Source organism: Phoca vitulina, unplaced genomic scaffold, assembly GCF_004348235.1.
Source record: "Phoca vitulina isolate PV1807 unplaced genomic scaffold, GSC_HSeal_1.0 scaffold90, whole genome shotgun sequence".
NCBI lineage: Eukaryota > Metazoa > Chordata > Mammalia > Carnivora > Phocidae > Phoca > Phoca vitulina.
This window is the reverse complement of record NW_022589793.1, coordinates 1,018,696-1,042,944: the sequence shown is the minus strand read 5'-3', so window position 1 is coordinate 1,042,944 and position 24,249 is coordinate 1,018,696. Positions and strand designations below refer to the sequence as shown.

Genomic DNA, 24,249 nt, shown 5'->3' with positions numbered 1-24,249 from the left:
GAGCACATCTGGGGTCGCATTATGCGTCCCTGGTCATGGCAGCAGAGGGCCTTCAGGACAGTGGTCCCTGAGTGCACCATGCCTGAGAGCAAGCCAGGCTGCCTTCTGAGGAGGGTCTTCCAAACATCGGAGTCTTGATACAAGCTATGGTTGGAGGTTTTGTAGTAGCAGAGTCGGAGACCTTAAAACATACTGGGAACCCGGATAGGCCTTCATGGGCACTTGGAAAATCTAATTTTTCATCTTCCGCCAAGTTGTCATATCCACCCACCTAGTCACTCATCAATCTGATGCTACAATTATCTATCCCTCTTCTCTTTGGTTCTTCCATCTTTCCATTGACCTTTCTCTTCACCTATTATGCTCTCCTTCCATTTCTCCATCCTTCCATCCTTTTCTATTCTATTATGTCATTCATCCTTCCATTTTTTCCCCTCCATAGTTCCATATGTTTACATTTCCATCCTTCCTTCCACCCAGTCAGCCGTCTGGGAAACATTCATCGGCTGCTTGCTTGTACTAGATATTGGGGATACAGGGTTGGAGAAGAGAGTTTGTTCTTTTAAAGTCTCCTACTGTGGTGGGGGTTTAGACATGTAATAAGTACACACGTTAACACATTATAGGAGCTAGGGCAGAAGTCTGTACCAGGTACAGTGAGGACACAAGGAGAGCAAGTGTGTTCAGAGTGCATGGAGGAAAACCTTCAAGGAGGAGGCGACTTGCTCCCTTATCCCTGACTTGCTCCCCTTGCCCCAACTTCCAGAGTTCAGGTTCAAATCTTTGCAAAACTGCAGTTAGACTAGATGTGATGAGAGTTCTAGAAAGTTCTGGAAAGCCTGCATCCCACTCCAGGCCCTCAGACCCCAGCTCCTCGTGCTCTGACTTATGACTCTCATTTCCTGGACATTTAAGAATGGAAAGGTCAGGGGTACCTGGGTGGCTCAGTTGTTAAGCATCTGCCTTTGGCTCAGGTCATGATCCCAGGGTCCTGGGATCGAGCCCCACATCAGGCTCCCTGCTCTGCGGGAAGCCTGCTTCTCCCTCTCCCACTCCCCCTGCTTGTGTTCCCTCTCTCACTGTGTCTCTCTCTGTCAAATAAATAATCTTTAAAAAAAAAAAAGGAAGGGAAAGGTCACAGAGGAGCCCCCCTGCAGAGGAGTGGAAAGAACTCTGAATCTGAGTTACCTCATGGATAGTTGAAGATACTGTTTTCTGGAGAATAGGCACAAATTCCTTCACAGGAGAGAACGCATTGGGTGCCAGAACCTGATAAAGGCTTAGCTTTTTGGCTGTGAAAATAAACAGTGGGGTTTGAGATACAGTTCTTGAAGCCCCAGAGGGTTTATGCCTTTTCGTCAGTCACCTGAGTCCTGGGTTCTGCCCTCTTTGGGGACTTACCTTTTAGGCCATTGATCTTTAGCCATTCTGCAGAAGTCTTGTCCAAGTTTGGGAACTCAATTGTGAGGGGACCTTCATGCTTTGGGGGTTTAGGCAAGAGGCCTGTGAGTGGACCTTTTGCAATCTCTGTGGAAATCTAAATTAAATTTAAAAGGCTTCATTACAAAATCATATTTTAGAGCTGAGAAGCCCTTAGTCTCCCCAACCCACCCAGGTCCCCTAAGTGGAGCATCTGAAAAATTAAAGGCAGTTCTGCCTTCCCCTCCCACCATCCCCATCCCCTTCTCGGGAGATTGCTGGAATTTCCAGGGTAAGAAGATGTCCCGAGCAACTTGCTTCCTCTTTGATTTGTCCATCCTCCTGGCCCCTCCCCACCCTTACCATCAAGATCATCACCTCGGGCTCCAAGATGGCAGGTGGCCCCTCCATGAGCTCCTAACACAAGGCTTCGAAGAAGTAAAAAGTAACTCCTACACTAGATCATTTCAGGAGCCCTGGTCTAGTCCAGCCTCCCCTCACCCACATTTACAAACTGAAAGCCTGAGGTTCTGAGATGTTAAGTCATAAGTCATGTATAAATAAGACGGAGAACAACAATTCCCAACTTTTAGACATTTGAGCACCGCCTTCATGAATTTTCCTGCATCTGAATACCACTGTACTGTTATTTAGAATTTTTAAAAAGATTTTACCCTTTTGTTTTTAAAGATTTTATTTATTTATTTGAAAGAGAGAGAGAAAAAAAGAACGGGGGGAGAAGCAGAGGGAGAGGAGAAGCAGGCTCTGTGCTGAGCATGGAGCCCAGTACAGGGCCCGATCCCAGGACCCTGAGATCATGACCATGAACCAGAATCAAGAGCCAGACGCTCAACTGACTGAGCTACCCAAGTTTCCCTAAAGATTTTACTTTTAAGTAGTCTCTACACCTAACATGGAGCTTGAACTCAAAACTCCCGAGATCAAGAGTTGCATGCTCCCCTGACTGAGCCAGCCAGGCACACCTAGAATTTTTTTTAAAATAAATCAAATACGGGGGCATCTGGCTGGCTCAGTTGGTACAGCATGTGACTCTTGATCTTGGACTTGTGAGTTCAAGACCCACGTTGGGTGTAGAGATTACTTAAAAAAACAAAATCTTTAGGAGTGCCTGGGTGGCTTAGTCAGTTAAGCATCCAACTCTTGATTTTGGCTCAGATCATGATCTCAGGGTCATGAGATTAAGCCCCGTGTTGGGCTCCATGCTGGGTGTGGAGCCTGCTTAAGATTCTTTCCCTCTCCTTCTGTGCCCCCCCCCACACTCTCAAATAAATAAATAAACTTTTAAAAATAAACAAATAAATAAAATCTTTAAAAAAATAAACCAAGGGCGCCTGGGTGGCTCAGTTGGTTAAGCGACTGCCTTCGGCTCAGGTCATGATCCTGGAGTCCCTGGATTGAGTCCCGCATCGGGCTCCCTGCTCGGCAGGGAGCCTGCTTCTCCCTATGACCCTCACCCCTCTCATGTGCTCTCTCTCTCTGTCTCAAATAAATAAATAAAAATCTTTAAAATAAATAAAAAATAAAAAAAAAATAAAAAAATAAACCAAATGTGTAACATTAAAGCTTTTTAATTGTTAATTTGATCTAATTTTAAAAATTGACTCCCTTTTTTGTACTCAAATAATTTTAGAAAGAAGATGTATTACTACCATAATGAGCTAGTTTTAAATATACAACATTAAAAAAAATTAATTCATGTACCACTTTGTAATTGTCTTGCAAACCATGAGTAATACATGCATTGCATTGTAGGAAACTCCTGGCTGAGGTTTTGACATCAGACAGACCTGGGTTCAATTCAAACTTCATCTGTCTCTGTCTCTGGGATCTGAGGCAAATTATTTAGCCTTCTGACTTCAGATTCCTCATCAGTAAAATGGGGGTAATAATATATCTACAGCAGACTGTTGTTGTTATGCTAAAATAAGACGTTTAAAGAATTAATCATTGTGTCTATCTTAGAATGAGCACTCAGTAAATGAGAACTCTTCTAATTGTAATACAACAGTTGTTATGATTTATAGATACTCAGTAGAAGAGCTGGAACCGAATCGGAAGATTCCAGTTTCTAGGCGCGGTGTCTCTTCCACTGCGTCCAGCCAGACCAAGATGTCCTGTACGTCACAGCCATGCCTTCATTTGGTGAAGCTATAAGCACATTCTCAGTGCCTCCTGTCCACAGTTAAGTTTTCTGCCTGATCTAAACAGCTCAGAGCTCTTATGGTGCTACGCCCATGAGCTGGCTGAGTTATTTTGCTGATGTTACATTAATCAAGTCGCCACGCAGGGACGTTTGCCACAAATGAAGCGCTGGGTAGCAAAGACCATCTTCAAGACAGCCCACTCTGTGTGGGTGAGGTGTTCATCCTTCTCCAAATTGGGGGGTAGGGAGGGGACAGTGGGAGGTGGGTGGGGTGGCAGGAGCCTGCTGGCCTTTCTCTGAAATACATTTTTCAGTTAGAAAATCCATCAGGATCCTTCTGGCACAGTGGAAGGCCCACGCAGCTCAGAGCTGTGGGGTACAGCAAAGGGCAGGGCTTTGCCTTATTTCTCTGTTAGCACATGGGGGCTTTGGCAGCTATGCCCTCAGAGAGACGGGTGAGAAAGAAGGATGGAGTGAGGCCAGCTCCAGAATCTTCCCCTACACCACCTACCTCCTTCATCATGCTGGTTAGCTCCTCACAGGGGGTCCTGTGGCGCAAGGCTTGGATGTGGCCCAGGAGGCTCTGGGCTTTCTGGATTTCTTCCAGCAGCTGGTCCATGTCCCAGCTGGTGTAGACCTGGGGGTAGTAGGAGCAATCAGCCATTAGAGGTCACTTGGCTGCTAGCCATGGCCGACGCAAGAAAGGGCAAGCAGTCATGTCATTTCCTAAAGTTGAGGGGCGGATTGGTTAAGCCAGACGTTATAAACTAGGGTCCATGTGCCGGATAGAGCCTGCAAACCTGTTGGTTCCATTTCTATAGTACTGGCCTGCAGTGTTATTAAATAACTGAAGGGTTTTCTAACCTCAAAGATACGAAGAAACATTTTATACCCACTGGACCGGCTATGGAAGCGTTGGTGAGGATGGGGAGAACCAGAACACTTGCCCACTGCTAGTGGGAAACAGACTGGTGGTTCCTCAAAGAAGTCTACACAGAATTACCATATAACCCAGCAGTTCCCCTTGTAGGTAGATACCCCAAATAATTGAAAACGAGGACTCAGATACTTGTACACCGATGTTCATAGCGGTTCACAACAGCCGAAGGGTGGCGATAACCCAAGTGTCCATCAGTGGATGAATGGACACACAGAAGGTTGTGGATCTAGACAATAAATCAGCCATAACAAAGAATGAAGCTCTGAGACAGGCTACAACATAGATGAACCTTGAAAACATGACACTAATGGAAAGAAGACAGGATACAAAAGGTGTATGATTCCATTTATATGAAATATCCAGAATAGGTGACTCCATCGAGACAGAAAGCAGGTTGGTGGTTTCCAGGGGCTGTGGGGGAGGGGACAGGGGGAGTAACAGATTAATGGGTACAGAATTTTCTTTCTTTTTTTTTTTTTTAAAGATTTTATTTATTTATTTGACAGAGAGAGAGAGAGAGAGATCACAAGTAGGCAGACAGGAAGGCAGAGGGAGAGGGAGAAACAGGCTCCCTGCTGAGCAGGGAGCCCCATGTGGGGCTCAATCCCAGGACCCTGGGACCATGACCTGAGCCGAAGGCAGACGCTTAACCGACTGAGCCACCCAGGTGCCCCGGGTACAGAATTTTCTTTTGGGGGGATGAAAATGTTTTGGAACTGGATAGAGGTGGTGGTTGCACAACATTGTGAATGTACTAAGTGCTGCTAATCATTCACTTTAAAGTGGGGAACTTTATGTTATGTGAATTTCATCTCCATTTAAAAAAATGTAAAGAAGTCACACATACATACAAATCCAGATTTCTGGCTCCTTGGAAAACCTAGCAGCATGGGGGTCACACTCCTCCAGAGCAACGATGGGGATGGGCCAAGGGCTGAGCAGAGGCGTCTCTCTAGATGGGGTAAGAGCTACCTAGTCTTCCACAGCTCCACCCACTCTCTGCTGCCCCCCACACCTCTGAGTCAGCTTAAGTTTTTTGTTATCTTTCTACTGTTTTCTGCTTATATTAAAATAAGACAATGATATTTGTTGTACTCATATCTCTATGAAGAAAAACAATAGAGAAGCCAAGAGGGCCACGGGTTTTTAGATAAAATATTTCTTTTTTTTTTTTTTTTTTGATGGTTTATTTATTTTAGAGAGCGAGAGCATGCATGAGCAGGGGGAGGGGCAGAGGGAGAAGCAGACTCCGCACGGAGCAGGGAGCCCAATGCCAGGCTCGATCCCAGGACCCTGAGATCACGACCTGAGTCGAAACCAAGAGTCAGACACTTAACCAACTGAGCCACCCAGGCGCCCCTAAAATAAAAGACTTCTTGGGGCGCCTGGGTGGCTCAGTCGTTAAGAGTCTGCCTTCGGCTCAGGTCACGATCCTGGGGTCCTGGGATCGAGCCCCGCATCGGGCTCCCTGCTCTGCGGGAAGCCTGCTTCTCCCTCTCCCACTCCCCCTGCTTGTGTTCCTGCTCTCGCTGTCTCTCTCTCTCACTGTCAAATAAATAAATAAAAAATCTTTTAAAAAAAGGCTTCTTAAACCAGCCGGTTTTGTTCATTTATGGTACCTTCCTAGCCGCTGTGATCTGTGGCCTCAACAAACAAGAGTCTGGGAAATTATGTAACCAGAAGGGGTGTAAACCAAGGAAAATGTTGTCTGACCGTGGCTCCTTGGCGTGAAATGCTAGACTTTGTGACGCTTGAACACTGTAAGATACAAATATTATTTGACTTAAGGCTACCGATGGTTTCAGGCAAGACACAGCCTACGAGCTGAACAGACAGTGGGTTCTCAATCGGCCAGTGGTCCACATGCACACTTGCTAATTGTTACCTCCAGTGTGGACACAGGGTGTGTGATGCTACGATTAACTGGGACAAGGATACTAATGGGCGGACTGGGACAGAACTGATCGTTCATTCAGAATTGATTGCTGCGGGTCCCCTGCAGTGGCAGGGACGTATCTTGGAGGAGGACCTGAGGCAACTGTTTCAGACTCCGCTTTGGTGGGAGCAGAGGTGGGGTTGGACCCCATGGTGATGACAACTGGATAGAGATTCAGGATTCGACCAGCTAGGCTTTAAAAGGCCTCTAGGCTCACTGGTGTGCAATCCACTCATCATGCACGCTGAGCAAAGGATCTCTTGTGACTTCATGCTGTCCCTGTTCTTCCCATATTCATCTTAACCTGATTATACTTGTGCAAACCCATTGAACATGGCGGCAGGGAGGGGAAGCAAGTACATAGCATGGTCTGTCCTGGCCCAGGTCCCCCAGGCACAGGCTTGGAGGCAGGCAGGGAGGGAGGAGAGGGGCAGCGCGTTGGCAGAAGGGCTTACCTCTGTTTCTGGGCTGTAGCAGTGGTAGTAGCCCCCAAGAGCTTCTGCAAGGTTCTTTAGGACAGCCTGTGGGGATGGTGACAGGGTCAGCATCCTCACCGGGGCAATGCCGGTACTCCCACAAGCTTCTCCTTGAACCTCCCAGCTGCCCAAAGGAAGAAGCAGGTACAAGGAGAGTCATGTTCTGGTCCACAGCTTGGTGGTGGGGGGCTATCCATGCATGGAGCCTCCAAGATGGCCCAGCTAGATCACTGTGGCCAATCCAAGGGAAACGTTGGAGAATCCCAGGTACTTACAAGGGGCACCTGATTGCTGCATTTGTAGGTGACAATGTGGGTGATGAGGCCCCTTCCCATGGTGGACTGTTGGATGTAGCTGGACAGAATTTCAGAAGGCTGATCTGGGCTGGGGAGAAGACAGAAGAAGAAAAGGGGGTGCCCCAGTTCAAATCACGTGGAGGACATTCCAGAGAAAATGGGAATATCTACCAAATCTAACTGACCACCTATGTGGTGGTCCCAGGTCTAAGTGTCCCAGGTCGCTTGGAAGATGCAAGGTAGAGTGGACTGCAGGCCTGGCCTGCCCTGGCTGCCCTGCCCAACACCTAGGGACGGACGGCCTATGAACGAAATCCTTCTCTCAGTGTGTGTGAAGGGTCCTGCGTGATGGTTTTTGGTTCTCCAGCCCCCTTCGTGCGTGCGGTCTGTTACCCATGTAGGAAAGGAGACCTACCAGCTTCCCATTATGGTCACCAGAGAATTCAGCCCCTTCAGGGTGAAGATCTTCCTCAGGGCTTGTAGCAAATTGCTGCCTCTGTCAGGCTGCAGCTCCTTTACCCAGAGCCTGAGTTCCTGGAGGCTGTGAAGACAGCAGACACCCCACCACAGCGCTCTGCCGAGGTGCCAGGCCGAGGACAGGCATGAGCTCGTTTCAGACTAACAATTATTTATTGGAGAGAAACAGATCATGAGCAGAGGGGAGGAGGGAGAGAGAGAGAGGGAGAACCAGACTCCGCTGAGCAGGGAGCCCGATGCAGGACTCGATCCCAGGACCCTGAGATCATGACCTGAGCCGAAGGCAGACACTCAACCGACTGAGCCACCCCAGCGCCCCAGGCTAACAATAATTCTTGAGGGGAATACATTTCTTCCAATTTTATACATGAGAAAACGGAGTTAGGACTTGATCCCGTAAGCAACTGGCCAACTCTGGGATTTCAAACCAGGCTGGACTCCAGCGACTCTGCGATCAGAGGTTCTGGGCTAAGCTCCTTCTCTGCGCCCCAAGCCACCACACACTCCCCCCAATGCAGAGTTCATCCCCTGACCCCGAGAGGGCTCCAAGAGGAGGCGCCTTGGCCGTGTGGCTGCATCTCGCATGCGCTGGGATGCACCCCAGCCCAAAGAGGGAAAGCGGCTTCACGCTTTCTTGGTTAAATATCTCACACCGTACCAGTGAGAGAGTTCTGCTCTTTCCATTTCTCTTTCTGTCTGACCAATAAAATAAAAATGAAAATAAAATTAAAAAAATCTCAGCTCGTGGCCAGTAAGTCTGTCCTTCGTTATTATAACCTTTCAGTCTCCCTTCTACACAAAGGGAGAGCAGATCCCAGGCCTACAGCCTTCTCCAGGCCGATAGGTTTCAAGTTGGAATTTGATATCATTGTTTATTTGCTTTCACTGTATTTATTGTGATGGCTGCATTCTAATTATGGCAAGTGATACGGGCTTCTTGTTATGGTACTGATAGTTCCCTTCAATAATACATGTAGAGTTGATGTTTTAAAATAGTACACGTCGGTGGGACGCCTGGGTGGCTCAGTTGGTTAAGCGACTGCCTTCGGCTCAGGTCATGATCCTGGAGTTCCGGGATCGAGTCCCGCATCGGGCTCCCTGCTCGGCAGGGAGTCTGCTTCTCCCTCTGACCCTCCCCCCTCTCATGCTCTTTCTCTATCTCATTCTCTCTCAAATAAATAAATAAAATCTTTAAAAAAAAAAAATAAATAAAATAGTACACGTCGGGGCGCCTGGGTGGCTCAGTCGGTTAAGCGTCTGCCTTCAGCTCAGGTCATGGTCCCAGGGTCCTGGAATCGAGCCCCACATCAAGCTCCACGCTCGGCAGGGAGTCTGCTTGAGGATTCTCCCTCTCCCTCTGCACCGCCCCCCCCCCCGCCACTCATGCTCACTCTCTCTCTAGAATAAATAAATAAATCTTAAAAAAACAAAACAAAATAGTACACGTGGCAGAGATATGACCAAAATCACAAGTAGTCTCTAGGAATCACTGCAGTGAGAAGCTCTTGCCTATGACCTCATGGTGACTTCTAGGTCTGACATCCCGGAGATCAGGGGTCTACCTGGAGCGGAAACCACAGGAAAAAACTGCTCTCATCACCGAGTACCAGCCACCTGCCAGATGCTTATCCCTCACCTCCTGTTCACAGGAGTTGAGTGAGGGGTAGGTATCCCTGGCCTCACTCTGCTAAAGAGAATTCAAGGACTGGTCAAGGCCACCCCGTAACTGTCAGAGCAGGATGCAGAGCCAGCGCTGTTGGAACTGGACCCTGCTCTAGCCAGAACAGCTCCTCTTTACAGCTAGTGCTGGGCAAGGGGACCTCCATCCCAGAAATGCATACAGGTGGTTTCTCCTGGAATCTGCTCCGGGCTTTGGCAGCCAATCCTGGCTCTGCCACTCCGGGCAAGTGCCCTAACCTTAGTCCCAGTTTTTTCATAGGCTAAATGGGGATAAGAATCCTACTGCATGTGCTGGCCCTAAGTATTAAATAAGATAGTGCATGAAAAGTGCTTAGCAGGGCACCTAACACCTGCTGGGCCATCAAGGATATTCTCTTCATGGAAAAGAAATTTTTACTTACTGGCATAAGTAGAAATTCTTACACATCTTCTCTCTGCCCCCCCATGGCCCTCCCAAAAACCCACAAACTAGAAGCTTCCAAATAAAAGACTAGTTAAATCACAGTACATTTATGCAGTGGAATACTATGCAGCCATTAAAAAAGAATGAGGTAGATCTGTGTGTACTGGAGAGACTGACATTCAAATCAAGTGCAAAGTGCAAGACAGGGTAATGCATTCCTGTTTATGTTTTAGTAAAAGAGGATAAACATACCGATGCATGTACGTGACACACTGTGGAAGTAGGTAGAAGAAACAGTTATTGGGAGGTGAGAGAGAGACTCTGCTTTCGTACTGTGTGGATTTTTAAAGATGTATTATTTTCAAAATAACAAAACTATCTTTGCTAGTTTGCTGGAGAAAAATGGTGCCTTGCCGTTGTCTTGTCTTTTCATTTTGTGGGTTGCTCACAAGGCTGTCTGCTTTGCCGAAGGTTACGGATCCCTGTGTTTCCGCTTTGTGAGTTGTCTCTTTGTACTCACTCACCTGTTGGGGTCTCGGGTTCGCACTGTATTCATTCAAGAAAGACAGCACCATGTGGGGAGGACAAGGAACAAGCAGACACCCTGGCCAAGGCCGGGAGGTCACTCACGTGGAAGAGCTGACTCCCACCGGGTCTGGCCAGAGGGCGCTGGTGGTGGAGCCGAAGGACAGGACATACAGCTTCTCCTTGTGGCTCAGCTGCTCCTCAATGAGGTCCTGACAGACAAAGGGACATACTGGTTCCCAGAGCCGCAGGCCACGTGGGGCCTGGCTTCACTCCTCATGCTGGGGCTGGCTCCTCAGGACCGGGGTGGCAGCCTTGCTGGGATGGGGTCGCTTAGTGGCCCCAAGGTGACATTTGCTTCCTGCCCACTGAGTCACGTGGGGGTGTGGGATGAGTGCCCTGGTGACCCATCCCAGCCCGTGTGTGTGTGCATGGTGGGGGCGGGGCATGGGCCTCAGCCCATAGACTGGCAGACCACCCTGGGAGGTCGTGCCCTCCCTCAGTCCCAGGGACTGCAGACTGATGTCTTCTTCTGGAGCAGCTCCTTCGGGCTGCCACACACTTGGGTCACAGACTAGGAGGAGGATGAGCCTCTTAACTACCCATCTCAGCCTGTGCCACCCTTCACGGTGGCATCCAGGGAGGGAGGACAGAGGTTGGGGGGAATGGTTTCTCGCCAAAGCACAGAAGGTGGGGATGTAGAAGTGGGCACAAGGCCAGCCCATCTGATGCTCTCAAGCTGTAGCCGATGAATATCCAACAGTGAGATAGCTCCTCCCTCATCTTCCTGGCTAGGTAGAACTTCATCTGTCCACCGGCAACACAGACCTTGCCCTGCCTAATATTAGACCAGCCCACCTGGGAGATCTGTAGAAACTCAGCCCTGAAGACTTGTCATGAAGCACTGTTTCCTGACATCTGCTGAGTCCAGGAACGGGGGACAATTCTGGATGACTAGCCCATGTTGAACCCTATAAAGAGTCCTTGGACGATCACATCCAAAGCTCTAGGGGTTCCCATAAGAAAAGAGCCCCCTTACATTAGTGCACAGAGGCTACATACAAAGTTTTTTTTTCTGAGCACTTAACTTGCATGAACTCCTTTCATCCTATGGCAGCCCTGGTAGGTGGCCTCTGTTGTCATCCGCATTTTACAGATGAGGTAATGAAGGCACAGAGAGATTAGGCAGCAGGTCACAGCCCAGAAGTGGCAGAGGCGGCTGGGACTTGAGGCCAGTCATCTGGCTCCAGAGTTCTTAGCTTCTTTGTTATGGACATGCCAAAGAAAACGAAACAGCCCTTGGGTCCAGAAAAGGCCAGGAGACCTGTGCCATGCTATGCTGGAGTCAGTCCAACCGATTACTGTTCTTCACATCCTCTTTCCAGGGAACTGGGGGCCCTTGCGGAAAAGTCTAGTTAATAGGGACTGCTGTGGTGAGGATACTAGAAGCTCACACAGGAACTGAAAATGAACTTGACATAGTTCCTTAACGGTAGGTGCTAATTAAGTGCGAACCGTTCTTTGCAGAACACCCCATTTTGCAGTTGCTACAAACAAAGCCAGTTGGCCAAGCTCACAGAGGGGAGGGGGTGTGTCTGGGGGGGCGGTTCCAGGTACTTCTTTGCGCCAGAGAGACTTACCAGGAAGTCAGTCTGGAATTCCTCTTTCTGAGAGCCACTGCTGACGGCTGACACGTCAATGACAACACCAACTTTGGTTCCCTTGATGAGGCCAAATGCCTGAAACCAAAGAGGGCATGTGGGAACATCCAGCACAGCTCTGTGCTTCCCTTAAGCCCTCTCCTGGGGCAGTTCCGCGTGACGTGGACGTTGGAACACACACCCCTGACCTCAGAAAGCAGCAGAAGCCAGGTCCATTTTATAGAGGAAAAAAGCAAAACCCGATCCTGACTGTAGTTCCGGGCATTATCTGCTCCTAAAGCCTATTCTTTACAAGTCTTTTTTTTTTTTCCTTAATATTTACAGTGCACCCTTATAAAGTAAGCCATGTCCATTAAAGAAAATTTGGAGACCACAGAAAAGCATCCTTTGTAAAATACAAAGTTGGCTGTCTAATTACATCAGCGGATTTTATTCCATTTCTCTATATCCTTATTTGTTTTCCACCCACTCTACCAATCAAAGGCAGATGTGTCAAGCTCGCCGGCTGCCGCGGTATTTCTGTGAGTTTCTAATTCTGTGTCTAACAGCTAGCACATTCTCCGTGCCCATGCAGTCTGACTCTGCTGAGGACGGTTCATCCTGCTACAGCTGCATCATGAACTGGGATTTTCATTCGTTCGAGACAGACGATTCTCTAGGGGCAGTGGGTTCCATTTGATGCTTTCTGCCTTAAATCCCACTTTACTGCAGGCCCAATTTTCTCTACTCTCACGGAGGGGTATTTTATATCTCTCACACCTCAACATTCCCTTTCTATGCTCCCTCCGCAGGTGATTTTGCCTTCAATTTCACTGAGAAAAGAGAAACAAGCCAGAGTTTGGTTTTGTTTTTTAAATCTTTCCAGGCAGAATCTACCAACCTGCCTGCCCCTTTGCCCACACCCTTGGCCTTTTCCCCTGTTACAATGTATCTACATTATAGAGCAACTACGGAAGCTCTAAGGCCAACCCTTTGACTCCCATCACCTGCTCTTGTCTTGCCAAATAGGGACTTTGCTACTGTAACCATCTCTTCTCCTGGACCACCAGATCCTCCTTATCTGTTGTAAGGTTTCCATCACCACACAAATTACAAAATACTATTGCCCATCTGAAAAAGGAAATAAACCTTTCAGGACTCCACCCCTCCCTCCTGCTACCCCACCTCATTTCTCTGCTTCCCATTTTAGCTTACCCCTCATTTCTCTGTGACTCCCTCAGAGTAAGGCTCTCACCTCCCCACTCCACTGAAGCTACACCTGTCAAGGTGATCAATGACCTCCCTCTTGCCAAACCCAATGGTCAAATGTAAGTTCTCAACGTTCGCTAATTCTGAGTGGTATAGGACGCTCTTTCGCTGTGTCAAGGATGTAACAAGTTGAAGCGTTTAATAAGTACATTTGTCTTTCAGGACATCACGTTTTCCTGCTTTTTCGTCCACTTGCTGGCCAGTCCTTCTCACCCTCCCCCACCTCCTCCCAAAGTCTGCATCGTAGGACGTCCTGGGAACTTGTTAGACGCAAAATCTCAAGTCCCACTCCGGATCTGCCCAATTAGAGTCTGCATTTTAACAAAATTCCTCTCCCCACCACCCCCACCACCAAAAGGGATTTGGCTGCCATAAATGTTTGAGAAGTACAGGGCTAGGGCTCCGTCTTCCTTATCTACACGAGGGTTTGTCAACCCCTCAACTACTGACATTTTGAGCTGGACAATCCTCTGCTATGGGGAGCTGATCAGTGCACTGCAGGATGTTTGGCAGCTTCCCTGGCAACCTCCCCTCTCAGTCTTGACAACCAAACATTCCTGCAGATATCGCCAAATATCCCCTGGGGGGCAAAATTGCCGCTCCCCCCTCCCTGGTTAAGAACCACTGTTCTGCACTCACTCCCTAAAAGATCTCACGTGTCTTGGGGATTTGAATACCATTTGCACACTGATGATAATCCCAGGTCCATCTGCAGGCAGAGCTCTCTGGCAGCTCCAAACATATGCATTCAACTGCCTGCTCCTTGTCTCTGCCCAGATGTCTGGTAAGCCTCTCAGACTTCATATGGTGAAACCCAGACCTCTTGATTTTCCTCCACACACCTGGCCCTCTTGTGAATGGCATTCAACAGGTCCCCAGGCACTTTGGCCCCAAACCCATGCAATCCATCAGCAGTCCTGTGGGCTCTCCCTTCAAGCCATGCCCTGAGTCCACCATTTCTCCTTCCATCCACCCTAGCTCTTGAGCCTAAGTCACCACCATTCTTACCTGGCCTTTGTTCTCTACAGTCAGTTTATGAAGGAGCCACAATGATCTTTTTGAAACTTAGGTCAGATCATGTCACTCCCCTGCTTAAAGGCCTCACCTGTGGAATAAGATCTGCACTCTGTAAGGCCATTCTTGATTCCAGCCTCATCTCCTCCCCTTCTCCACGTGGCTCACTCTGTGCTTGCTACACTGGCCTGCTTGCCTCTTCTAGAACATGCCAAGCCTGTTCCTGTCTTGGAGCCTTGGCATTTGCTGTTTCCTCGGCCTGGAACATTCTCCCCTAGATCTCTATATGGGAGTGCCCTCATTTCCTTCAGGTGTCTGCACAAATGTCTCCTCCTTGACCATTCTATTTAAATAGCCCTCCTTCTGGGGTACCTGGGTCACTCAGTTGGTTAAGCATCTGCCTCTGGCTCAGGTCATGATCTTAGGGTCCTGGGATCGAGTGCCTCATCGGGCTCCCTCCTCAGCAGGGAGCCTGCTTCTCCCTCTCCCCCGCTCATGCTCTCTCTCTCTCCCTCTCTCAAATAAATAAATAAAATCTTAAAAAAAAACTTTAAAAAAAATAAATAGCCCTCCTTCTATCCTACTCTCTATTCCCTTACCCTGTTCATTTCTCTTTATCGCACTAGTAACTTGACCTAGCCTATGAATTGCTAATTATCCATTGTCTGTCCTCCTCCACTGGACTATAATCTCCACGAAGGTGGGACCTTTGTATTGGTCATGTTTCTATTCTCAGTCTGGGACCCGTGCCGGATACGTAGTAGTCGTCCAATCAATATTTGTTGAATGACCCAAACGAACGCTGAGGCCTCCCAGGACATTACCAATCCTCAGGGGCTGAAAGGAGTTCAAATCTGGGGCCAGTTCTATTCCTTTTATAATTTACAAAAACTGCCTTTAGAGCTTTTATAATTGAAAACATTCATTCTCTTAAACTGAGCCATTGGAATTCTAGACATTTATCCTGTAAAATAACTGGATAAGTTCATAAGAGGGAATTGGAGCCTGGTGATGCCAGATATTCCCATTTTTCAAGAGAGAGCTAAAAACAGACATAAACATGAAACACCAGAATTCTAAATCTTGGCAACTAACTCGAGAAATATTTTAAACTATGAGGGCCAAGAAAAACATGGCTGTGGGCCAGATTTACCAGCACGCTACTCGTTTATAAGCCCTGCTTTTCTCCTCCATAAATGTGGAAACAGACCCCCAAAGCAGTGAGGCCACTTGCCCAGGGCCTTGCTGACCGTAGTTGGGAAGTGGGCCCAGGGATGGCCTGTCCATCACCCCAGGCTGCGTCAGCACCCAGAGGACCCACGAGTTGGTTTGTGAGTGATTGCTTCCCTGGGATCTAGTCTGGGCTGGTTTCATGTCTACTCTGTAGCTCCATCAGAAAAGGGTACAGTGGGGTGCGTGGGCGGCTCAGTCAGTTAAGCATCTGACTTGATTTGGGCTCACGCCATGATCTCAGGGGCATGAGATCAAGCCCCATCCTGTTTCCGGGTCCACGCTCAGCATGGAGTCTGCTTGAGATTCTCTCTCCCTATCCCTCTGCCCCTCCCACTCATGTGCTCTCTCTCTCTCTCTCTGTCTCTCTCTAAAATAAATAAATAAATCTTAAAAAAAAAAAAAAAGAATAAAACCAACCCAGAAGAAAGCAGACCCCAGAGACAAAGAGATGACATCATCTGAGCCCATGGATACAGCTGTGTTTGGGTTTTTCATTTATGTAGGTTGAGAAATTCCTTTTTTAGCTTAAGCCAGTTTAAGCTGAAGGTCTGTCGTTTGCAACTGAAAGAACTGTAACAAGTACAGACAGAATGAGTAGAAGGGGGTGGAGAATGGAGTCTCTTACCTTCCTGCTGTTTTCTGTGAGCCACTGGATTCTCTGTTGATAGAGTTCAATAGCCCTGCCAAAATACCAGAAAGACTCATCAGCCAAGGTCAACTTCATCACTGAATGACAGTCACTGACATACATGGGAAGAAGGTGTGGATGGGATTTTGGGGTAATGTCTTGCTCTTCTCAAATCCGTGTCTCCCCAGGTGAAACTTGCTAGTCACCTGGAGATGATCATAAATGCCCAATGGAGGCAGTTCAGCAGGAAGTTCTCAGGGGACTGATTAACAAAAAAACCCCCTCAGTTTCCAAAAAGTAGTCGGGAGAACGTCTTGAACTTGCCTTATTGCAAACCAATCCAATGACTGGACGGAGAGAGCATGTAACAGGTGCTCAAGTTCAGGACTCATCACTTGAATTCAACTGAACTGCCCTCATTGAGGGCAGGTGGGATTTGGGAGCCTACAAAACGGCAAACAAGACCTCTGGATGTAAAAAAAAAAAAAACAAAACCTTTGGATGTGAAATCATGGGGCAGTGGGTAGAATTTTAAGTTATACATGAGTATGAATAAAGCTAAGAGTATGAGCTTCATAATGAGACGTGCTGGTCTTTGAGATCCAGCTCTCCAATTTACTAGCTGTGTAACCTTTCGACAAGTGTGGTAACCTCTTTGAACCTCCAACATGAAGATTATACCAGGGCTCTACCCAAGTCAATTTGCCAAAAGTCAGTTTGCTGAAAGCCAATTCCCTGAAAATAGATTTGAATTAACTGAATGGACTTGAACATTCCTTAACACGCTTGATTCACAATTAAAACCAATCAACCAAAATATTGCAAAATTCTTTAAAAACCTGTTTAAACCTTCATACCTGATAAAAATTACTATAAAAGTTACAGTTAAGAGGCCCTTGGGTGGCTCAGTTAAGCCTCTGCCTTCGGCTCGGGTCATGATCCCAGGGTCCTGGGATCGAGCCCCACATAGGGCTTCCTGCTCAGCCGGGAGTCTGCTTATCCCTCTCCCTCTGTGCTGTCTTTCTCTCAAATAAATAAAATCTTTAAAAAAAAAAGTTACAGTTAAAATGTTTTGATAAATCTGGCAAATTGGTCAGTTGTCAATTGAATTTTGAATATTTGGCTTGAGAGTAATGTATTTCCGGTTGTTGTGAGGATTAAACAAGATAATGCACGCAGGCCTTAGCAGAATTCCTGACACATTAATAAATGACAGGTATTAATTATTATTATAGCCTTTTAAGAAACTTCAGGCAAACAGTGATCATGGATCATAGATTGCTACATTGGGGATGGAATGTATATATGTGCTCGGAAAATCTGGTTTGGGAGTGGGTAGCCCGCATATTTTTGACATAATTTGCAAAAGTATAAGCCCAACCAATCTGTCATTGAAAGTGGTCATTTAACTATTATACCTCAGATGATGATGTGAGGTTTTATGCGCTCATCCAAAGGGCCCATGGATTTGAAAAGGCTGAGAAAAACCGGTATGGTCCAATCTCTTTATTTGATGAAAGAGGCCATTAGGACCAGAGGTGGGAGGGACCTGCCCAAGAACCCAGAGATTGTTGTCGGAACAAAATCATTTTTTTGAGGATTTTATTTATTTATTTATTTATTTATTTATTTATTTATTTTAGAGAGTGAGAGAGTGTGAGTGGGGGGGAGGGGCAGAGGGAGGAGAGAGAGAGAGAATCTCAAGCAGACTCCACACCGAGCACGGAGCTGACGTGGGGCTCGATCTCATGGCCCTGAGATCACGACTAGAACCGAAATCAAGAGGATGCTTACCAACTGAGCCCCCCACGCACCCCTGAACAAAGTTACTTTCAGGCTGCTGAAATGAAGAAATTCTTGAGCTCTCGTACTTACTCAGAAAGCTTGGATTCAAATTGGTGGATGATCTGGGTGGAGAAGTACACTTTCCTCATGATATTGCTGCCCTCCTCCCTGAAGAAGCAAAGTCTTAAGAAGGGGTCTCTGGGGCCGGGGGGTGGGGTGTTGCCAGGCTCGCAGGCTTGGGGGTGAAGGGAATGGTGCCAGACTCACAGCACGGCGGTGCGTTGGCTAAGCAGGTCAGCCAGGGTGAGCCTCTCAAACTGTAAACTGTGCCTGGAAAGCCAGTCTTCCGAGTCCTCCCAAGCCGAGGGTTTGGTCTCATCTCTCTGCAGCCTCTGCGAGACAGAGCCAGAGTCAAACAGAAAACTGGGGAAAGAGAGGGCAAGGCTGAGGACGCCCTAGGTTCCCCCTCCACACAGATGCCCAAGGGCTGCCAACTCCGATGGGTCATCCCTGAACGCAGTCTGTTCAAGAACTCACCTTGCTGAGGGAACTGAGGAATGAGGAGGCCTGTGTCCTGGGCCAGTTGCTCTGGAAATACCCATTCTCATCCCTCACCTCATCCCCAATATGCAGCGAGATAATTCAAGGGTCACTCACCACACCCTTCTTGGGCGAGACCGAAATACAGTGGCCAGACCGTACAGGACACAGAACTCCGCCCCATGACCTCCGTGGCAACCAGTCCACAAAACCAAACCACAACTGTAGCAACTGGCCCAGAAGGTTCTGGACTTGGTCAATGACCTTCAGTTTTCCTATTTTTTATCCCACATCCGGCTCAGGACCCACCAGAGAAGGCCAAATATGCCCTCAAAACCAATCACATGAGATGCCTGCCTTCTAGTTAGCCCACCTCCAGCTTCCTCGTGCCAGCACCGCCCTTCTGGGCACACCTGAAGCTTTCTCCTTTTTCACTACAAAGCTTTCCTGATCCCCTGCCTTTGAGACTCTCTACCAAACACAAGTGAAGGTGGCTGACTCCCTTGCTGGAAGCAAACTCGGAATAAATGGCCTCTGTTCTCATTTGGGTGCTCTTTGTTTATTTCCACACTTGCATTTTCTGTATCTTGCTCTGAGTTCTGCCTTGCTATCAGTCTGGTGGGTCCTCAACAAACATTTGTTGGCTCATGGAGGAGGGAATGGGTTTATCCTGTCTAGTCCGGAGGCCAGAAGCAGGAGTACCAGGTTAAAGTTTTAAATATAGAATTTCCTCACCATCACAGGAGTCTGGCCACGAAAAGGACCATGCCCCCTTGCTTATACCTGGTGACACCATATCACTTACACAGCGCCAAGCTCAGGATTTGGGTGGTGGCCTTGGTGGTGGAGCTGAAGTCCTTCACAGCAGGCATTTAAGATTGGGGATGCTTTCTGGGAGCCAGAATGCAGAGAAAACTGACCTGAGGCTCTGAGCCCATTTGGCCTTGATCACCTCTCCTGGAGTCTGGCATTTCTTCTACCCCCAGTGGGTGTTTCTGACCCCTTCTATGAACCAGGTGCTGTCATTGGTCCTAGGTCTACAGTGTGAACAAGATAGAAACGTTCTTGCCTTCTTGGACCTTACATTCTAGTGTGAATAGGTAGAGAGTAGAGAAGAGATGAAATCAGTGTATATAGTTTCAGAAAGGAATAGTTGCAGGAAGAACATGGAGCAGGGAAATGTGATAGACAGTGAGTAGGATGGAGACGGGGAGGTCACTTCTGCAGGGGCGGGGGAGGCGGGTCGGAGAAGGCCGCTGTGAGCCGAGATCTGGAGGTGAAGGAGGAGCCGGCCCTGTGCATAGCTAGGGAATGCTCATTCCAGGCAGAGGCATGGAGCGGGGAAGGGGTCAGAACATTTGTAGAGCAGAAAGGTGGCCACGACGGTTGGAGCGTGTGATGTGACATGAGAAGGGGCTGGGAAGGTGTGCAAGGCCTGGTTCAGATGGGGCTTCCAGCGCAATCCCTGTGTGATACACATGGGATGTAAATGCTGCCAGAATTGGCCAGGACTCCCTCTGGGTGTGGTACAGCATCATGACGGAGGCCGGCTGAGTGGATGACGGAAATTGCCCTGCAGCATCATCTGATGGCTGGGGAATGGGCCTGCCCACTGTTTAATCCACCAGGACCCCCATCTATATTAGAGATGGCTGCACCCATCTCCCGGGCGCCTACTCGAATCCTAGGTGGGTGCTCCTTGGGCTTGTATCTACCAGGGTTCTCACGGTAGTGGGTGAGGTGGTAGACAAGGGGTTGAAAACTCTGCAGGTAGCTGATTGAGCTCCACTAGACAGGGTAGAGGACACAGGAAGAAGAAAGTCCAGAGGAGAGCGGGAGAGAAGAAAGGAGCGCCGTAGGTGGGGTTCTCCATCTACTTGCTCTGTGATGCTGCGCAGGTTGGTGGGGCTCTTTTTTCACCTGTAAAACGGGCGTTTGAAGCTGTAGCAGCACGGGGCCTTGAGTGTTGCTGCGTTAACAGACCCCAGCAATGATCCGTATCTCCCACTCAGTAAAAATGAAATGCTGTCATTATATGCCAGCTAGATACTATTGTGTGCCCTCGGTTCTGTGCCTGAGGCCTGCCCACTGCTCTGTTTCAAAAGGAGATTAGCAAGTGTTAAAGAGGTGTGAACAATACTAATGGAGCAAACATTTAAATAGCATTTATTACGTGTCAAGCACTGGCCATATATTAACTCATTTAATTCTACAAAGTCGTTTCTGTCATTACCCCATTTTACTGACAAGGAAACTGAGGCACAGAGAATTTAAGTAATTTTCCCAAAGTCACGCTAGTAAGTGGTACGGCTGGGATTCAAACCCAAGCTGCATAGCTCACGTTAGCGCCAAGCTGTGGCTATCCTCATGAAGGACTGAGGGGGAACTGACTAAAAAGATAATTTTCTCATATGGTTTTATGCTAATTAATGTTCTGCCCTTAAACAGCAGCCCCTAATATGCATGGTCCCCATCTGGCACTTAGGGAGACGCTGCTTTACATCATATGAACACTAGATGTCACTCTCTTCATCTTTCAGGACTCAACCGACTCCCTGGTTGATAACCCCTTAGACTGATAATTCACCTTTCTTCCGTTTTACTTGCATTTTAAATGATCCATCGTGTTTTAGCACATGGATTTTGTATGATTAATATTTGAAGGTCCACCATTAACTCACAGACATCATACATTTTGACTGTAGGGCATACTGATTACATACTAAAATATGTGCTTCACATGGAGAGTAGGAAGATCTTTGTGTTGGGACAGTCCTTTCTCTCTTTCCCACTGCTATTCATTTGTAAGGGAGAGGAGGTCCCAGCTGTGGCTAATAAGGGCCCGAGTGGTCCTTGTCCACCTGGGAAGTCACGTATTTGATATGAAATTAGATGAAGTGAAGACTCATATTATCAAATCTGAAATCATTGAAAGAATCCCCCAGAATCTCAAGACTATTGAGATTTCCTCATTTTCTTTTAATTAAAATTACTTTCCTATTAGTGCCAATACTTGAGGAAAGTAAAACAGGACCATTTTCCTGATTGTTTGACTGTCAGCATTAAAACTGTGTTGTTTTTGAAAGATTGTCATCTCAAAGATACCATCTTTAAACTCTCACGTAGATTAGGTGGGTGATTATAGGCCAGGCTTGCCCCTAACTACTCCTGATCACAATAGTTTCTATGGTAGAGTGAATTCTGAGTTCTAGACCACCCACCCACCATCGTGGGAAAGAAAACAGCTCACTGACACATTGAGAGTCAGCCTAAAACCACAGTTGTGGTTATTCTAGAAGTTAATTCTCTTGCCGCGATGCTCTTGCTCTGATAGCACTTCCTGAAACTGATTTTTGGATCTAGGTTTTAGGGAACCCTAAAAGAAAGACAAATCTCAGAAAGGGAAATTTTAGAATTTACATTCCCTAGTCTTCAGGCTTTGATAACACAGACAGTCTTCATATACTCCTGAATGTTTAATGATACAGCCAAGAAGGCTATAAAATTTATATAAACAGCATAGGGATTCCTGTCATTTCTAAAGGTAGAGGATTAGAGATGAATGTTTAACTAATCGTTTTCTATCCCAAGAGCCTACGTGAAGAAAGAAATACCCAGAGTGGGGTGCCTGGGTGGCTCAGTCCCTTAGGAGTCTGGCTTTGGCTCAGGTCGTGATCTCAGGGTCCTGGGATGGAGCCCCGGGTCAGGATCCTTGCTCAGCGGGGAGTCTGCTTCTCCCTCTGCCCCCACCTCCCCTGCCCATGCTCTCTCTCTCAGACACATTCTCTCATAAATAAATAAAATCTTAAAAAAAAAAAAAGAAACACCCAGAGTTTAACACATTCTGCATTCCCTGACTATGACTTGTAAGCACTGTGACTCAGTTAAAGCACTGTTTTACTTACCAGTAAGTCTTGTGTCTGGTTAACATGTGTAACCAGTAGTCCATTGTCTGGCTTTTGGCCAAGTCCATGGATGTCCTTCTGGTCCAACTGCTTCTTTGGATCTCTGTCATTGTTTCTCCTCACGCTACAAAACACACAGTGAGTGGATGATCAGTGTCCCAGCACTAGACCTTGCCTCCACATTGCCAGGGTCTCCAGAGCCAACTGGGAAGGGGTCCTGTAGAGTTCTGATAAAAGGTGGACCCCAGGTTCTTAAGACATTTTATTCTACCGTTTTGGTAGTGAGAAAACGGAAGTCCTCGGGCATAAGATGATGCCATGACCATTTAACCAGTCTCGCTTTGAGGCAGCCATCTCCCCCCTCAAGTTTTTGCTGTTGTCTTCGTTTGAAAAATCAGAGAGGATGCTTACCAATGATCTTCCAGAAACATATTATCTTGGCCATGGCAGACAGGACTAGTATGTGTAGCCATTATAAAAACACCCAACGTTTATTTTCCTAGGGAGAAAAGGAACACCAGAGAAGAGAAAGATAAATGCAGCATAGAGACAACAGCTTTGGGGGTATCTACAGTTATCCCAACTCTTCTGTCGTTCATTCACTAATGCTTATCGAACACCTCCTAGGTATCAGGCTTTGTGCGAGGTGCTGAGGATATGATGGTGAACAAGGGAACAGAGGCTTCTCAACTTTAGCACTTTTGACATTTTAGGCAGGGTCATTCTTGGTTGGGAGGCTGTCCTGTGCGTTGTGGGATGCTTAGCAACATCCCTGGCCTCCACTCACTAGATGCCAGTTTCCCAAGTTGTGACAACCAAAAATGTCTCTAGACGTGGCCTAACATCTCCTGAGGGACACAGTTGTCCCCCGCTGAGAACCACTGAGCTAGAGCGGGGGAAGACAGATGTTAAAAAAATTAAATATAGTCTATATAGAAATTGTGGCAAGTGCTAAGAAGGATGCGAACAGGATGATACGATGGAGAGTTATCAGGAAAGGGATCTGTTTTAGCTAAGGTGGTCAGCTGAAAGCTTGACCTTGAGCTTAGACCGTCATGAAGGACAGAAAGGAGGTGGCCATGTTAAAGAGTATGGTGAGGGCTGGACTGTGTGGAGAGGGCAACGAATGACCATAACGATTTTAAGGGTGGTGGGGGGGAATACTGAGATGAGGTTAAATTCTTTTCTTTGTGAATGACATCTGCACTCAAAGGGGGGACCCTGTAGCCTACTCCTTACAGTTTAAAGTCAGCAGTGGACAGGAACAAGATGGATCCATCTGGGAATTTGGAATTAAGAGCTATGGGGCCACCACGTACATTCAGAAGCGGCAAAAGCCTGTCTTCAGATAAAGGGGAGTAAGTGGTCCTTCCCTGCCTTGGTTCCCCTGGGGCCATTCTCTCCCACCTTTTTCCTCCCTCTCTGCTGGCTCTTTCCTGGTCTCCCTTCCAGACTCATTCTCCTCTACCCGAGCATTTTAAGTCGGTGTTCCTCAAGGATAAACTGTGCCCTCTCTACCCTTCTCTATCCTCTTTTCCTAGGCAGTCTTATCCTTCCCTGTCCATGGCCTCAACTACCATGTACACACATCAGTGACCCCCAGTGGCACGTCAAAAATCTGGACCTCCCACTCTGATGGCAGACTGTATTCATCGACGCTGGATATTTCCATCTGGAGTACCTCAAACTCAGCATGTCCAACACTGAATTCATATTCCCTACAAACCTATCCTCTTTTCAGTGTTTCCTAACTCAGAGAAAAGAGTCACTCTCCATTACTTATATGAGTCAGAAACCTGGGAATTACTCCTGACACCTCATTTCCCATATCCAATCCATCACCTACTCTTGTTAATTTTCCCCCTCTCAAATCTCTCCACTTATCTCTGTCTCCAGTGACATTCTCTGTCCAGGCCACT

The 24,249-nt window shown here is 47.5% G+C and overlaps 1 protein-coding gene across 1 annotated transcript in view; it reads right to left on the bottom strand.

Moving 5' to 3' along the window:
- Window positions 1–22,821, bottom strand: part of VWA3A (von Willebrand factor A domain containing 3A) — a gene marked incomplete at its 5' end in the record, with an annotated part of 52,226 nt that extends 29,405 nt beyond the window's left edge. The window contains 13 exons of the mRNA XM_032396296.1: window positions 1,189–1,292; window positions 1,402–1,537; window positions 4,095–4,220; window positions 6,915–6,980; window positions 7,211–7,319; window positions 7,647–7,772; window positions 10,422–10,528; window positions 11,957–12,055; window positions 16,098–16,152; window positions 17,976–18,053; window positions 18,153–18,277; window positions 22,331–22,454; window positions 22,742–22,821. Coding sequence (XP_032252187.1) covers window positions 1,189–1,292; window positions 1,402–1,537; window positions 4,095–4,220; window positions 6,915–6,980; window positions 7,211–7,319; window positions 7,647–7,772; window positions 10,422–10,528; window positions 11,957–12,055; window positions 16,098–16,152; window positions 17,976–18,053; window positions 18,153–18,277; window positions 22,331–22,454; window positions 22,742–22,821 — 1,335 coding nt within the window. The remainder of the gene's footprint in view (window positions 1–1,188; window positions 1,293–1,401; window positions 1,538–4,094; window positions 4,221–6,914; window positions 6,981–7,210; window positions 7,320–7,646; window positions 7,773–10,421; window positions 10,529–11,956; window positions 12,056–16,097; window positions 16,153–17,975; window positions 18,054–18,152; window positions 18,278–22,330; window positions 22,455–22,741) is intronic.
- Window positions 22,822–24,249: the final 1,428 nt, after the last annotated feature.